At 34.0% G+C, this 17,772-nt stretch overlaps 1 protein-coding gene across 31 annotated transcripts in view; it reads left to right on the plus strand.

Annotated features, from left to right (window-relative positions):
- PCM1 (pericentriolar material 1) overlaps positions 1-17,772 on the plus strand; it is an 80,750-nt gene that overhangs the window by 5,448 nt on the left and 57,530 nt on the right. For 13 of the 31 annotated variants that reach the window (XM_078069711.1, XM_078069700.1, XM_078069705.1 and 10 more), the window contains 8 exons: positions 6,252-6,366; positions 7,847-8,092; positions 9,121-9,390; positions 10,068-10,238; positions 10,424-10,540; positions 12,039-12,227; positions 17,065-17,242; positions 17,407-17,496. In XM_078069711.1, the coding sequence (XP_077925837.1) occupies positions 6,271-6,366; positions 7,847-8,092; positions 9,121-9,390; positions 10,068-10,238; positions 10,424-10,540; positions 12,039-12,227; positions 17,065-17,242; positions 17,407-17,496 (1,357 nt within the window). In that variant the 5' untranslated portion in view covers positions 6,252-6,270. The remainder of the gene's footprint in view (positions 1-6,251; positions 6,367-7,846; positions 8,093-9,120; positions 9,391-10,067; positions 10,239-10,423; positions 10,541-12,038; positions 12,228-17,064; positions 17,243-17,406; positions 17,497-17,772) is intronic. The other 18 variants (XM_078069732.1, XM_078069733.1, XM_078069720.1 and 15 more) reach the window with 6 other exon arrangements.

The following is a 17,772-nucleotide window of genomic DNA, read 5'->3' on the forward strand; positions in this document are numbered from 1 at the left end:
GGATCCTATGACAGGATTTTCTTCAAAAAGATCAGTCACAGAAAGTTTATAAATTGCCATAGTACTTTTGCATTTTGTATGTTTGCGAGATAAGGGAGCCAGATAGGGCTGTCAAAAATAGCTAAATGAAACTTCTAATTAGTTTCAACTTAGTTTAGTAGGTCATAGCATGGGTAGAAGTGCTTGGTTAAAGTAGAAGAATTTTACTTTTATCCCTGTTCTTCCCATACCATCATCTATGACTTGTGCTGTTTGTTTTCCAGTGGCTTCAGCTTTTCCATTTTATTGTTTTTCTATTAAACCTGCCTGGCAAAATCCCCCACCTTGGATGGATTCAGTGGAGTATTCTACCAGGGCTGATGAACACTGCTGGGAAAAAAATTCACATTGCAGATTAGTGATAATCTGTGAATGTTCTCTGCTCTCGCCTGAGTCCTTGGTGCTGCCCACAGTCATTCTCCTTTACTTTTCTCACATCTCTCAGACACTGCTGTCTCACCCTCACATTTAAGGATCAATCCTTTCTACTTCACATCACTTACAGACTCCCTCAGCTTCCTACCAACAGATCTAACTAGCCTCCCATCTGCTTCCATCCTTCCCTCCTTTCCCTTTGTTCAAAGAGAGAGGTGTTCCTCTGTCTAAAGCCCATCATTTTTCTTTTTCTTTTCTTTTTTTTTTTTTAAGATTTTATTTATTTATTTGACAGAGAGAGACACAGCGAGAGAGGGAACACAAGCAGGGGGAGTGGGAGAGAGAGAAGCAGGCTTCCCGCTGAGCAGGGAGCCTGATGCGGGGCTCGATCCCAGGACCCTGGGATCATGACCCGAGCCGAAGGCAGTCACTTAACGACTGAGCCACCCAGGCACCCCCTTTTTTTTTTTTTTTTTTTTAAAGATTTTATTTATTTATTTGACAGAGACACAGCGCGAGAGAGGGAACACAAGCAGGGGGAGTGGGAGAGGGAGAAGCAGGCTTTCCCGCTGAGCAGGGAGCCCGATGCAGGGCTCGATCCCAGGACCCTGGGATCATGACCTGAGCCAAAGGCAGACGCTTAATGACTGAGCCACCCAGGCGCCCCAAGCCCATCATTTTTCTTAACACCCTGGGTCCCAGTTGCTACTGCTTTTTCAGAGACCACACACTATCTCCTTTCTTTTCTGCATCTTCAAGATCTTCCTTTACTAGCTCTTGGCCAACAAATTTTAAACATGCTTTTAACAAAACTTTCCTCATGCCCATCTCTGTCTGCTTCCCTTCATAGACTAATTCCTTGAAAAAATTACCTAATGACTTCTTTTATTTTTGCTTCTTCCTATCAATAAATTCATTACAGTTATGGGATTGACCCTCCCCAGCCTGCTGTAATTGCTTGTACCAAGGTCATCAGTAACCTCTTTGTTGCTATATCCAAGTGGACACTTTCTTAGTACTTTTTTTTTATGTGACAGAGTAACATCTGGCATTCTTACTGATATCCTCCTCCTTTATACACCTTCGCTTTTTCTAGCACATACTCCTGGTTTCCCTCCTGTCTTTTTCTACCTTCTTCAGTGTTCTTTTCCTGTCTCTTAAATGTTCCTCCAGGCTCAGTCTTACTCTCTTCCTCTTCTCCCAATGCCTTCTGTGCCACTTTGAGTACTTTTCTGAGCAGATGACTTACAAATCTCCAGCCTAGATTTCACCTCAAACCCAGCATTGCTAAAACTGAATTAATCATATTCTCTCAACAAAAATCTGTTTCTTTTCCAGTCACTGTGAATGTATCACCCTACACCCCATTGTTCAAGCTCAAAACCTAGGACTCATCCTTGAACAGCTTTCTCACTGTCATATCATAATAGTCACCAAGTCCTATTGATTCTGCCATTGGAAGCCTACTTGAATTGGTCTTCTTGTCACATACTTAGTATTTTATTATTAGAAGTCTTTCCATATAATAGTTTAAAATAATAATAATAAAAACTATATGAATAATAACAATGTGTCTACAGAACAAAATTTGGAAGGCAGGCACCTATTTCTAAAGGTGACTTGGAGGTGGTTAGAGAGGTTGGCATGAAGGAGAGGAAAATACTTGCCTGTATTTTCTACATTTTATGGGGGGAGATTTTTACCCTCTTAGATAAATCAGCTGTTACTATTTTGAGATTTGATCTACATTGAATTATTTCTTTAGCTTCATAGTAATACTTGTATAGGAGTGTGCCTTTTAAACACATTTGGTATCCTTATTATTACTAAATATTCTGTCCTCATATGGGTGTTTATCTCATCACAATGTCACTATAGACAAAGTTGTTTATTCTGTAAATTCAATAGACTTTATATAGTAAGTGGTCTTTAAAAAGACTTTTTTTTTAAAGATTTGACCTATTTTTCCCAAACTAATTTTAATAGTTTTTAAATTGTTTTAAAAACTTACCTTAATAGTGTTCAAAGTCATATAGCCTATAAATAGGTTCTTAGAAGAAGCTCTTCATTTTAGGAGGAATTTATCATAATATAAAAATAAAATATAAAACATTATCTCTCCAAATATATTTTTAATTTATCTTAAAGTAAATTTTATTACTCTACTAATAGAAAGCATAGTATATACTATTTTAGGAAAAAATGGCATATAAGAGTTTTTATTTGAATACCTTAATAACTTCCCACTCTTAAGTTATATTTTACAGTTAGCTTCTAGTACTTTTGAAGATGGTATTGCCTCTACTGCGTATGTAGTTTTTGGAGTGCCTGTTCCTTAATATTATAAATTATATTGGTACATCTAGGAAATAGGTGCAAAATGATTCATCTAAACGTCATTTCAGCTCATTGGACATGCCTCTCTGTGGGTATCACTTATTTTGTAAAGTTCTTAAATATATTTCTAGTGTAAAAAACAATGCAAAGTATTGCTAAAAATATATGAGAAGATGGGAAAAAGTATCACATTCCTACCCCCACAACCAACAGTTGCTTTCATGCAAGCATTTTAGTATATATTCTTAGGTTTTTTTAATCTACATGCAATTTTACATACTGCTTTTTTCCCTCTTTTATACTCTATGATATAAACACAGGCAATATTGTTCAGCCTTCATAATTATATATGTTTTGAAGGGTACTGTTTCCTAATAGCATCCAGCCTATGGTTTAACATTTAGTTTGTTTTCAATTTATCACAATTATAGCATAATAAACTATTTCCTGCATTATAGTTTCCCCCTCCCCCCTATTTAAGTTTGTTTTCTTATATTAGCTCTGGAGAGAGAGAATTACTGGGTCAAAACTCCATTTTAGTTCTGGATACAGTATTGCCAAATGCTTTCCGGAGAGGTTCTGCCAGTTTACGCTCTCACCGTAGTGACTGAGAGTTCCAGTTTCCCTTTGCTGTCGTCAGGATTAGGAAATATGTGTAATATAGCAAATTTAATAGTCCCTTGTTTTAATTTGCAGCTGAACTTTATTGTTAATATTTTTATCATTTTATGCTTACTGACTTCTTTTTAAATTGCCTGTTTCTACTTACTTTTCTTGGGTTTGGGTTTTTTTTTTTTAGTGTTTTTATTTTTCTTGTTTTTCCCCATAAATTCTTTATAAAGATATTGACTGTATACTTCATATTTCTTTCAGATTTTCCCTCTGATTTGTCATTTACTATTACTATTATTTTTTCTCCATAAACTTGGGATTTACTTTTATGTGAATAAAATCTGTTAAACTTTTTCCCTTTTATTTCTGCATTCCATATTTGTAAGATCTCGATTTTTAAAGCCCATCCTGTTTTCTTGTCTGTCTGTTGTTTGATTTTTTTTAATCTTCCTGATCTATTTTTAATCTACTTACTATCTTGGTGTTATGGTATAAGGCAGCCTTTTTCAATTGGGAGAGAATTAAGCTCTAAGGCATCTATTGTTTACTGTGAATTAATTTCTCTTCTGTGTCTGGAATGGTACTGGGTATGTACCATCCTTGGGAGAATTGAAAAAAATTGTTACTCATCATTTTTCTGTGTTCTGTATTTGAGATGAAGGATTCTAGTTGAGAAGTGCTGTTAAATCTCTAAATCTTTTTCAAAATTATTAGCAAATTGTCCCATCAAGTGAATAATCCTGTATCATCCTACATCATAGTATTTTTATGAGGATTAAATGATAGAATGCTTATAAAATATTTAGCATGGTGCTTGGCATATAGTAAACAAAATAGATGTTAGCTGTGATTAATTTTCTTCATTACATTTTTCTAATTGGGTATATTTCAGGATTTTGCGGGGGGGCTAATACTAATTTAATCATATAAGTACTAAATATGATTGAATATCTCTTGGGACTAGTTTTCTACTCTCCGAACCTCTATTGCTACTTCTGCTTTTATTTTTCAGATATTAAATTTTTTATACTGACTTGTTTTGTCAGATTCTATGAAGAGTCCCATTGGGAATTCATTAAGTCTATATTTAGAAAAAAAATGGTATGTTTATAAAATTTCTCTTCCCATCAGGGAAGGTAGTTTGTTTTTCTACTTAGTAAATTTTCTCTTACAAATTTTCTCTTACAATTTTCTCTTACATTGTTTTATAGTTTACTGGTGCTTCTTTATTTAGGGCAAAATTTACATTATTCCTAGATGTTTTCTTTTTTTGTCACTATTTTAAGTGGCATCATTTTTCTGCAGTATATTTTCTGTGTGGTTGTTGGTGATATTTTGAAGTTCTCTATGTTTTTTAATGCATGTGTTTAAGAATACCACCTTTTGTCTTCTCAGTGTTAATATTTCTGTTGCATGTTTTTCCATTTTATAGAACTTTAAAAACAATGCTAAATAACTGATATGTGACATTCTTGTTTTGATCTTTATTTTATTTGGGATGTCCTTCATTTCTTATTTTAATATTGTTGACTATTGATTTAAAGTATATACTTCTTTCAACTCCTTAGAAAATTATTAAAGTTAATATGTGCTCATTGAAAAAAAAACCAAATAGTATAATAGTAAATATAACTGTAAGGAAGTGTATTTGTACTTTTTAAGATTTTTTCAAATTAAGTGTTGAATTTTATCACCATTTTTTTGAGATGATAAAATTTAACCTCTTTGGAATTTATTAATAGATTATTCTAATAGATATTCTAGCATTCAAACATCTGAGATAATTCCTACTTTGTCGTGGATGATAATGCTTTTAATTTTTTGCTCTAGTGAATGGGATAACTTGGATATGTATTCCTTTTTGACATTTTTAGCTGAATGACCTTGGAGAAATTATCTAACTTCTTTGAATGTTAGTGTTATTTGTAAAATCAGAAACCAATATAACCCTACTGTCTAATGGCTTTCTCTGCCCCTTGAATTCTAGATAAAGTTAATCTGCCCATCTCTTTCGCTCAGTCCTTCTCCAACTTGTGCAGTTCCACACCTAGTGGAAAGCCAGAGTCCTCCACAAGGTTATGTAGAAATCTCATTTTCTGCTGATCATCTCTGCTTCTGAACGTCTGCTTCTACCATTGCTCTTTCTTTTCTCTTCTCTTTGACCCAGGTATGAAATTCAGTACCTTCCTGGATATTCACAAAATCCTCAGTTCTTTTTTTTAGTGGGGAGAATTTGCGACTTTGGTAGACTAGTCAAGATTTAGGGAAAACTGTGAGGTAGCAGCAGTGTAATTTAAAGTAAAGCAATAGGCATCACTCTTCTTAAATGTTTTAGGCCACTGTATTCTTGGCTTTTATTGCCCATTCACCGACCAAGGCCTGCTTCTCTCTCTGCCTTCTCTTTATCTTGCTTACCACTACATTCCTGTTAAAACCAAACTTTTCTCCATGCAGAGCAGTTCTGCGCTCCTTGGAACTTTGACACAAAACAAATTCCCAGGTCTTTGGGAACATTAGGTTTTTTTCCTAAGAGCAGTTTTGGTTCTAGCCATTAATAACTTTTTCCTACCTCATTGCTCTACCTTTTAGGACTGTGTTCAACTAATTAAATAAAATAGCCTGAAAGCATGCAGGCCAGTACACATAGTGGATATTTTGAAGTTTTCCTTCCCTTTCCCATCACTCCAGCTGCTTAACTCATGTTAATCATAATATGTGTATGGCAGCTAAATCAATTTGTCTATGATGTGTGGTTGACACTACCTCTTTTTATTTCATAAAATCAACTTTTCTGAGATTCTTTTATGTCACTAAGCTTCTTGGAATGATTTAAAGATTAAGAGTTTGTTTTTATGTGTTAAAAATGTTAGTTTTCACTCGTTTTGCAGAAAATTAAGTAAAGCCAGGATGGCCACAGGAGGAGGTCCTTTTGAAGAAGGTGTGAATGATCAGGATTTACCAAACTGGAGCAATGAGGGTGTTGATGACCGACTCAACAATATGGTATGATAACTTATTATTGATGGTGTATCCATTAACTACTAATGATAAAATGAAACTTTCCCCTGACTTAGCCAAATCAAACTCATGAGACTCTTTGTAAACACATTTTTTTCTTGCTAGCCAAGACATTAAATGACCCTGGGCTATTTGTTATATTAGTTGAAGACATTTTTGTTTGCAGGTAACAGATATCAACATGAGTTAGTTTAAGCCAAAAGGGAGATTTATTATAAGTATATAAAGATGTTTTATGGAAAATAAGTTAAGCAAATTAAAACACTGTAGCTGGGTTTTAGGAAGGGACTAGAAAAAGGAACCAGAAAATTGTCAAGAATTGCTTTTTCACTGCCCTCTTTGCTTCTGAGTGCCTTTGCTTAACACAACTTTCTTTTCGCAGACCAGCTTTCTCTCTTCTCTGGTTCATGTGGTGTACTATGGCTGACCCTTCATTCTAAAGTTTTCAGTTATCGCTACAATTATATCCTGACTAGTTATCTTTTAGTTCCAATTTAAAATTTTAAAGTATGATTATCCCAATTTGGATTAGATATGCATCTCTTTTCCAATCATCTGTGGCCAGGAAGGGGTAGGGTAAGTAGAACAACAGGTTGGCAAGAACACCCACACATGGATGGGGGTGGAGGGACAGCTTGTAGAGAAGGGAGTTGTGTTATAAATGGGGAGAATATCCCAAAAGGTTTTACTGTAGTAAAACTAAATGATTCTTCCAATATGAATAAGGTAGGAATTTATAGACCTTTTTGTTGAATGATTTAGGTTATGTGGGTATAACTAAGTAAATAAGAATGTTTTCCCGTTAAAACATGAAACGTTTTTGTCATTTCATATAAGGTCTTATTATGTAATACATTATTGCCTGTGCAAAGTAAGTATAGTTATGTTTGTTTCTTACTATATGCTAGGCACTGTGCTAGATGTTTTATGAATATTATTTTTAATTATGTTTTAAAGGTGACACTATTTTAGAGTTTAGGAAACTGAGACTATGGGAAGTTAAGTAAATTGCCTAGGGTCACAGTGAGCATTTCTTCAGATAACAATAATTACTTTAGAATCCAGGTTGATTCTGAATCTGTCTTATACACACTGATTTTAAAGGAGGCCAGTAAAGGTACCTATAATTTATTTCACTCTCCAATTTATAAATAGGAGGGAACCATTTTTAAAAATGCTTTTGAAAATATTCAGACTGACTCTAGGGTTGGAGTTTGGCATTTATGTTTGTTAAAGAATGATAAGAAAGTAATCTATTTTCTGAAGGACTGTCTATGAAATTTAGGCTGGATGAAATGGCGGGGGGGACACATTAGTAACAGTAAGTAATTGTCTCTAAGGCTATATGTTTACGTGAAAAATGTTTTGTCATTTTTAACTTTAAGACTGAAAAATTTTAAGCATATCAAATTACTTTCCTGGTTTGATAGAGGCCAGATTAATTTTTGCCTTTACTTTTTTAAAGGATTGGGGTGGCCAACAGAAGAAAGCAAATAAATCATCAGAAAAGAATAAGAAAAAGTTTGGTGTAGAAAGTGATAAAAGGGTAACTAATGATATTTCTCCGGAGTCCTCACCAGGAGTTGGAAGGCGAAGAACAAAGACTCCACATTCGTTTCCACATAGTAGATATGTGACTCAGATGTCCGTTCCAGAGCAGGCCGAATTAGAGAAACTTAAACAGCGCATAAACTTCAGTGATTTAGATCAGGTTTGTGAATTACTTTCAAAAATCAAGTTAGAACTATGGGAAATATTTGGAATGGATTAAATAATTTGTCTTAAGAATAAAAAGTGAGCTCTTTATTTCCTTTTTCTTAGTTTCTGTGTATATGGAAAGAATTTTAATTAGTGGCAGTGGTATTATGTTCTGTGGAGGGCAAAAAAGACTATTTCTAGACTTGCTAAGGTCAAGTCTTCTGTGACTTTATTACTAATACTCTGTGACTAATGTAAATCATTTCATCCTGGAACTAAATTTTACATGTTAGTAACTGAATAAGATTGCTGTTAAGCAAAAGGGCAGATCCAGTGTAGAATATTTATCATTGGCTAAGTGTGGGATGTTCTGGATTACTCAAGTTTAAAATAAAACTGTGGTTGGTATTATAATCACTGAAATAAAATTTGGAACTAAAAGTAAATGGAAATGATAATGAACTCTTAACAAATGTTTTATTGTCACATCTGTGCTTTAGAGAGATAAACAGTTTACCAAATATGCATAAAGGTATGTTCAAGTCTGATATGATGGTGCTGGTGATCACATCATTTAGTCATCTGTTTATAATTACTGAACATTGACTATATACCAGGCACTGAGCTGAGCACTTTTTCAGGCAGTGTTTCATCTAGACACATCCTAATGCTGATGTTTGTATTAATTAAGATCTACTCATTGGGTCCAAAGCCCATACAAAATCGGTGAACAAGTATGATTAGCAATGTGAGTTATAAATAGGGTTGTAGTCCTAGTACTTCATTTAGACTGATCTTGCTCATATTCATCAGTTGAATTATGTCTGACAAAATGAGGAATAGGACGAGTTGATCACATTTTGATATTTTAGTAAAAGACTTTTTATAGATTTGAATCTTTTGAATCTTACGGACAGAGCTGTTTATGTATACTTCCTGAATCAATATCTGATGGTAAAACTGATTAAGAACATTGGAATTTTTTTTTTTAATTATTGAAAAATTAATGTTTGTGGGATTTGGTTTCTTTTTCATATGTAGAGAAGCATTGGAAGTGATTCTCAAGGTAGAGCAACAGCTGCTAACAACAAACGTCAGCTTAGTGAAAACCGAAAGCCCTTCAACTTTTTGCCTATGCAGATTAATACGAACAAGAGCAAAGATGCCACTATAAGTCCTCCAAAGAGAGAAATGATTGGATCAGCACAATGTAAAGAGTTGTTTGCCTCTGCTTTAAGTAATGACCTTTTGCAAAACTGTCAAGTCTCTGAAGAAGATGGAAGAGGAGAGCCTGCAATGGAGAGCAGCCAGGTGAAAAATGTTTGTTTTGCTCTTTGCTTTCATGAGCTTCCAAGTAGAATATTAAGATTAAGAAAGTTTTATTGGGTTATGCACATAGGAATTTTACCTAAGTACTTCTGGACACGCCTCATTATTCTCTCAGATTTATTCAGTATCGTGTAAATTTCTCTTTACCCAAAATGATTGTAGAAATGGCGTATTACAAATTAAGGCTTCTGTTTACCTGCCAAAGGCTGTGTACCACTTTTTTAGTAAAGAGGAGTTTGAAGCAATGTGATTAGTAGATTGTAAGAATTTTTTTAAATGGTTATATAATTCTCTTGAAAAGTACCTTCAAAAGTATAATACTTTTACTTAGAAGGAAATAGTATATAAGCATTAGAAAAAATTTACATAAATTGTAGTTTAAAGGCATGCAGTTCTGTAAGTGAAATTTTTTGGGTAATGTAAATTAAAACTAATTTTGAAATTTTTAAATTCATAGTAATTGGAGTTGTTAGTATTGTCAGTTAAGTTTTGGTTAAATTCTAAATTTGATTCAGATCTTTTGCACGTAAAACGATAAACCTAGACTATACGTGAAATAAAAAATATGTAGAAGTGTTGCTGTGGAATGCATTATGCTTAGTTTTACATACTGTTTATTTTCATGTTTTTTTTTTTTCCCCCAAATGTTTTTCATGCAGATTGTAAGCAGGCTAGTTCAGATTCGTGATTATATTACTAAAGCTAGTTCCATGCGGGAAGATCTTGTAGAGAAAAATGAAAGATCTGCTAATGTTGAGCGCCTTACTCATCTAATAGATCACCTTAAAGAACAAGAAAAGTCATATATGAAATTTCTCCAAAAAATCCTTGTAAGTTTTAGACCTTTTCAATAATGTGTTGAGTTATTTTTGTGGTATATTAGTGTACATATACTGATGACATTCTGATTCCACCCCAGAGGAGTTAATATATTTTCAAAAAATCGTGCCATCCATTATAACATTTTATTGCCCTTTTTAATAGTTGTATGATTTATACCACTAAAATATTTCAGGCTAGAGAAAATGAGGAGGAGGATGTTCGGACTATAGATTCAGCTGTGGGATCTGGTTCTGTAGCTGAGAGCACATCGCTAAACATAGATGTGCAGTCTGAGGCTTCAGATACCACGGTAAGCGGCTTTTTGGTAATTAAAAGTGCTGGAAATGAAGATTTAAACTTTTCCCCCATTTTTTAGATGATATTTTTTATAGGCATTCCTTAATGAAAAGTATATTTCAGGGAAGAAACCCTCAAATTGTTAATGCTGTATATATTGTTTTAAAACATGGAAGTATAGAAGTTTTACTTACTAACATTGAACACTTTCATGGTTGATTTAAAAATCTAATTTGTGATGTGCTTGCAGAAACAGTTTTTCTGTTGGTTTCATTAAGCACAGCTTTACTCATTTTAAGAAGCATTAGGAAAGTTAAAATTCATCATGAGTATAAGAGCTAGGAGTACAAAAATATCATTACTACAAGTATATTGTCTCTTGGAAAAATCTCCAAGTTCTTTTGCTGTTGAGGATTCATTTGAAGGCTACTAGGATTTTTTATACCTTGGGCTAGCTTTGAACTGTAGCAAAACCAGATGACTGAAACATCGAGATGAAATTGGGACGGGGTATTATTTACATTATGATTTATTTGTGGTGAGAAAAATAAAATTTGTAACTCTGCAAAATGAAATTTATTAAAATAATGTCTTTTGGAAAAATAATCAGGAATTTACAGAACTTTGAGGAAAGCTTTGTAAAATAAACTTAGTTCATAGAAGGTAGTGTGCTTCAAAACTAGTATGCTTTTAAGCATTTTTATTTTAACAGGTGCACCTATAACCATGCATTAGTAAACTTGAAAACCTGTTACCAGTAAAGCTTTTCTTATGAAATGATAACCATGTATGTCCATCTTTTGTTTCTGAGATACTTTCCAAAATACCATTCAGCATGAGAAATTTGAGGGTTTGTTTCCGTTTAGTGTTGACCTGTGTAGTTTCTTACCTGCCTCCTTTCTCTTCCCTGCCCTTCCTAATTTGAAGAGGAAATTTGAATTTTTGTCCTACATTATTTTCACCAGGAGATAGATATTCAGAGGGCTTGATCCAAACAACTGTTGAAAATAGATTCTTTTGTGGAGAAATTGTTTTTCTGTTTACAGTGGTGCTGGGAATAATTTTTTTCCTCACATTTCATTCCAGCAGAAATGGAGGAATTGGGGAATGTGGGTAAAGGAATTCTGTTGGGGAGGGGTGGGAAATGGTATAGTTGGTTATTTTGATTTATATATTAGCATATATAGTGTTCACTGTGATGAGAATTTTTTTCATAACATAAAATGACATGATGAAAATTGATATTAATAACAGCAGAATAAATGTTAAAATGTGCTCCAGTTGTATAGTTTGGAAATTGCCTAGGATATGATAATGATACTTGATTATAGTAAGCATTAGTCTAGTCTTACAGAAATCTAAAAGTCTTAAGTTTATTGCCACTTGGGGGAGGGTGGATTGATTTTTAAAGAGATGAACTGGTAAATTTTTTGTATTTATTCACAAGGCTGGCTTGTATGTTAAACAGGAGTTTGTATTAAGAAATTAATATGCTACACTATTTAATAAAGGAGGCATCTTTTAGTCTGAGAATTCGGCCGTGCATTGAGGACAAACTAGGGAATTCAGCTTCACAAGAACAGGTTTCAGACATTGACGTTACCACAAGTCCAAAAGGGAAAGGTGACAGACCTCCTCAGAATGACAGGGAACTGAGGCCTAATAGGAAATGTAGCCGAAAACGTGGATTTCCCTCAAAGGTATATTTCACAATATTAATTTGGGAAGTCTCTAAATGAGCACCTCTTTTGTTCACATTTCCTCTTCCTTATTTGCCTTTCTGTTGTTGCTATTACTCTTAAATATATAAGCTATTAACACGGCTAATTATACTGTAATTTGCCTTAGTAAAATGCTATCCCTTAGTGTTTTTATTTTTCTCTGCTTCCTTATACTCCTCCCGGTGGATTATATGTGGCAGCTGTAGTTAATTTGCATTAACAAAGGACTTAATCCATTTTCTTTTTTTGCCATTGAGAACTCAAAATAGAAATTCTTAAACCTTAACCATTAGTTGCCTTTTGTTTCTTGATATTTGTATTCGTGTATGAACGTGGTACTTTTAAGTTTTGTCTTAATTCTTGCAGTCATTCATTAAAGAAAAAGAAAATGGAGTAAGCTATTAGCTTTCCTGTCTTTCTAAGAATGAAGTATTTTTATAGTGCCTTTTTTCCTTTTTTTTTCTTTTGTGGTTTTTATTTTGATTCTTGTTGGAAACCCCTTCCATTCTTTTTTTTTTTTTAGAAAAATACTTAAGCAAAAAAGTTAACTTGTTTGGTAATGTTTCTGCTGGTTTTTTTCCTCTAGTGTTTGCTCTGAATTTTCCATGATTTGCATAAAGGCACTCAGGAAAGGTTTAAAGACAGCTCTTTGTGTAGTTACACTTAAAAGAAGTTTCAATAAAAGCATTTATAAGAAAGTGCTCATACCCATTTGCAAGAGTAAAATACTATTTTAATAAGTATCGATTAGACTAATTTCTTATGTTTTATTAGCTTATATTAATATACTAGGGTCTTTATTTGGTTATGCACTTTTTTTTTTTCTTTTTGCTGCTTAAAAATGACAAAACCTTTAAGTATTTTGGCAGGTATTTTTTTTTTTTTTCCCCTGGCTCCCATAAGAATTTGAGGATACAGTTTGAAATCAACTAAGATGATCTTACTATGAAGTATTAAGCGAAAGGTGCCCAACACAACAGAATAGTAAATTAAATAGCTGATTATTTTTAAAATGAGTAGCATTGGAGAAAAAGTGTGAGACACAATAAATATCCTTTGGAACTTACTGTTCTCTTTAAGTTTTCTGAACAGTGACAAACAGTAAAATCTGCCAGCTTTTCTTTTTTTCCTAAGGTGATCCATTTACTTTTAAAAAACATTTTTCTGTTTTTCATTTTCCTTGAATAATAGTCTTATAAGTGAATATTACTCTCTATTGAACTTTCTTCTTGGAGTTTATTCCAATTGATTCTCTTTAATCTTTTGATTCTTAGGGCCATCCTAGGGTAGTTCTATCAGTGCTCTATTCATAATATTTTATTAGAAAAAACTCCTCATTCTCACCAACTGACTTTATTTTTCCTCTGCTATGCAGAATTGTGTTCTCCCTACCTCACCTTCATTCCCTACTTAACATCTTTTCAAGATGTCATATTCTGTTAGGAGAGTAGGAAAAAAGTTGAGATTCAGAGCTTAAAGCAACCTTGTGAGTGGTAGCTTGATAGGAAATGGTTGGTATTTTCCAGCTGCTTACAAGGACAGAATCCATTTTATGGAATATTTTATAGACATGATGACACTTTGCATAGTTTTTAAAAAAGAAGCCTTCCACAAGTACCTGTGCCCTCATTATTTTCCCATACTCCTCTTTCCCGCACATTCACTTGTGGCTTTTAGAGACTTCATTAAGCTTTTTAAAATATTATCTACTCTTTTTTTGCTATTATTTTCATCATTTCTAGTTATTTCATGTGGGCTAACTTTGTCTCCCAAACCAGACTATGTTTCCTCAGACATGGTGTCTTAGACTTTTGTATTTAAAACTACTGAGCATGTAATTTTGGAGCAGGCAGTGTGGTGTGGAAAACACCAACCTAGAACTTAGGAACCTAACTTGCCCTGTGATATGGGCTAAATCACAGCTTTATCTTCTCTGGGCTTATAGTTCCTCACCTTTCACATGAAAAAATGGAGTACATATTATCTGAAGTACTTTTCAGCTACAAAAATAAATTTGGATCCATGAAAAATTATTGGAGGAACCTCATTTTTCTAGAGGAAAGGAAGACAGAATTTTCTGAAATTGAACTGTTACCTGTATGCAGCTTTGGATTTCATGTCTAAGTTAATTTTTTTATCCATAAACTAAAAATGTACTTGTTGGAGGTGACTCAAAGTTTAAGTGAAATTATGTGTTTGAAGGGTTAATATATTCTTTGCTTCCCTTTTGGATTCCTATTCCATGCACCATCTGCTTGGCATGTTCTAATCCTAGGTATTTTTATTTCCATTTTCTCATTTTCCCTTTTTTTATATTTGACTGTAGTCCCTTCCTGCCTCCCTCAGCTCAGGTTTTCTGAATATTAGTTTGAAGTGTTAATTATTATTATTATTATTATTTTTAAAGATTTTATTTATTTGAGAGAGAGCGAGCATGAGAGGAGGGAGGGTCAGAGGGAGAAGCAGACTCCCCCGCTGAACAGGGAGCCCGATGCGGGGCTCTATCCCAGGACTCCAAGATCATGACCTGAGCCGAAGGTAGATGCTTAACCAACTGAGCCACCCAGGCACCCCTGAAGTGTTACTTAAATGGATGCAAAAGTTATTAAGCAGTAATAAACTCTACTAATTTCAAAATTGTTGGGAATTCATTTTTAGATTAGTGAAAAGTCTGGAGGTAATTGTGTTTCCTTTAATAAATAGTTCAGAATTCTTTATAATTTGAGTGTCAGAGTTTTGCAAATAAATGTGACTAACAAGGGGCGCCTGGGTGGCTCATTCGGTTAAGCCTCTGCCTTCTGCTCAGGTCATGATCTTGGGGTCCTGGGATCCAGCCTCCCCCCTCCCCCCCTTCAGCCTCCCTGCTCAGCTGGGAGCCTGCTTCTCCCTCTCCCCGCCCCCCCATGCTCTCTAATGCTCTCTCTCTCCTCTCTCAAATAAGTAAAATAAGTAAATACAATCTAAAAGAAAATATGACTAACAAGGATTAAAGTTCTTTTTAAAAGTTTGCTTCTTAAAGGGTAAAAAACCAGAATGTTATTTAGTAAATTCTTTAAAATTAGAGAGCTTTAAGGTTACCTTGAAGTGTGAACTACATATTTTTGAGAGATGGGAGGATTATAAATTGAAATAAGCCAGAACTAAGAAGATGAATTTTAACAGGAATGAATGTCAGTGTTAGCAGCTTAACTCCACTTGTATAGTTGGGGAGAGAACTGAGTACACAGTAGTTAATTTGAAAAGGGCTTTAGTTTTTTGGAAATTCAAGACAACAGAAAATCTTTAATAAGTACTGCTTTGACCAAGATAGTTGCTTCTCTTCCATGTTTATGAAGTCTAGTCAGTCAATATAGGATAGAGGCAGCACTGACTGAATTCTCTGATTTGTGCATCAGATATTCCAACCACAGTCTTTCTACTTCCTTATTTGATCTTACTTTCTTCCAGTATTTAATTTAGAGCCATATACTTATTCACTTGGGAAGGTAAAGAGAAGGGATTTTTGCAGAGTATGGATAAAGGGTGTCACCCAGGAGGGAATCTCTGTGGAGCCATCTCTGTTTCCATAATTTTTCCAGGAATCACATGTACATGGAGAAAGTAGATCAGTGCATTTTACTTTGAAATGAAATTATTGAACTTCTTTATTCTTCTTAATAACTTTGGTAGTTGGGATTATTCACTTAAAATCTACATAACCCCAACCAAAATTTGGTAGCAATGCAAGTTTAAAATTGACTAAATATTTCTAAGTTAATAGAAATATTCTCTGTAAATATTAGGTAAAATCTTTAAACTTTTAAAATATAAGATTTTTAAAAAAGGCAGATCAATGATGAAAAATTCCAATATGGTATATATACATTTCATATGTAATTTGGCTTATACTTTATTTTTCCCAAGTTGTATTTAAATTGGTTTCTTTGCTTGATTGACTTTTATTTTTTCTTGTTGGGTTAAATTTCACTGGTTTTAAGATTAATCCTTAACATTTTATAATTTTTTAAAAGTGGCATCTATCTAATCTTGTTTGTCTACTTTAGGCAAAATGGTACCTTTTGGAGGGAATTTCAAAGTATTCTATTTAATTTCTCAGACTCAGCTAAATAAGCATAATTTAAAAGAAAACATAATGATATCTTTGATACAAAACAAAGTTTTCTGCTTTATTTTATGCTTATGAAATGAGATGTAAGTAAATGAAAGCCACTTACATCAAATTATCAAATAAAAGTGTTTCTATAATTTTTGTCTTTGGTTAGAAAATAGTGGGTTCGTTTTTGTTTTATTAGTATTTTTTAACATCACTTCTAGAAGTGGGGCAGAATGTTTTTTAGAATGACCTTCTTCAAGGATATTTTTAGGACATTAACCTGGTATGATCTGTTCTTCCTTTTCTATAAGGTCTGGATCGTGTGTGTGTGTGTGTGTGTGTGTGTGTGTGTGTGTGTGTGTGTGTGTGTGTGTGTGTGTGTGTGTGTGTGTGTGTGTCTGTGTGTGTCTGTGTCTCTTTTTGGCCTTTTGACCTCCTTTTTTGTATGCCTTTTTTTTTCTTTGTTAATTCCTCTTCATGCTAAGCTATTGCTTATGATCTTTTTACTGTGAAATTACCTAACTACCTAACTCAACATGGCAGGATATCTCTGTGTTATCGTTTTATTCTTATTCTTTTTTTCTTCAAGTCTACTGAAACTGTATTTACCGTTGTGTATTTAATACTAATTTATCATCTGTGTCTGTACTGTGCCATTGGTAGTTGAAACAGGAACATGAATTTTAATAATCAGATATAAGTATTGTTGGTCTTATTTTCCAGGCCAGAGATCCTCAGCAGGAGCCTATGGAAGAGATAGAAAATTTGAAGAAACAACATGACTTATTAAAAAGGATGTTACAACAGCAGGAGCAACTGAGAGCTCTGCAGGGAAGACAGGCTGCTCTTCTTGCTCTGCAGCACAAAGCAGAGCAAGCTATTGCTGTGATGGATGATTCTGGTATGCCACAGTGTAGCTTGTTGTTGTTATAAGTAAGGCTCAATTAATAATGGTATTGCAAGGTGGATGCTGGTTATTATATGATCAGGTCTTGATTATATTGACTAGTTTAGAAACCTACATATGAGGCTTACCCTGTCCTGTGCTTTTCTCTGGTTATGCAGAAGAGGTTGCAGGGACAACTCCTGGCCATCATACCGTACCGGGCAGACAGCCAGCTCGCTCTCCTTTTCATCAGAGAGTACCTTTAAGAGGTAAAAGGGACAGGCTGTAGTTCTGTTTTTGTACCTCACACTGATAGGGCTCTTAATGTTTTTTTTTTTTTTCCTTTCTTTTTTTTTTCCCAAACTTTTTGTACTTTATTCATCTGGGATTGCTATACTTGTCTTGCCTACCAAGGAAAGGTCAAAACATTAAGGGCGACAATGCATAAATTTGTAGAGCTTCCTTAGCTTCTAATGTTGGTAGTAGCTCTGTTATTTCAATTAGGTGCCCAGTTGTATACACCAGTTCCTTTGAATGGTATTTAT

The sequence above is a fragment of the Halichoerus grypus genome, chromosome 3, assembly GCF_964656455.1.
Source record: "Halichoerus grypus chromosome 3, mHalGry1.hap1.1, whole genome shotgun sequence".
Classification (NCBI taxonomy): domain Eukaryota; kingdom Metazoa; phylum Chordata; class Mammalia; order Carnivora; family Phocidae; genus Halichoerus; species Halichoerus grypus.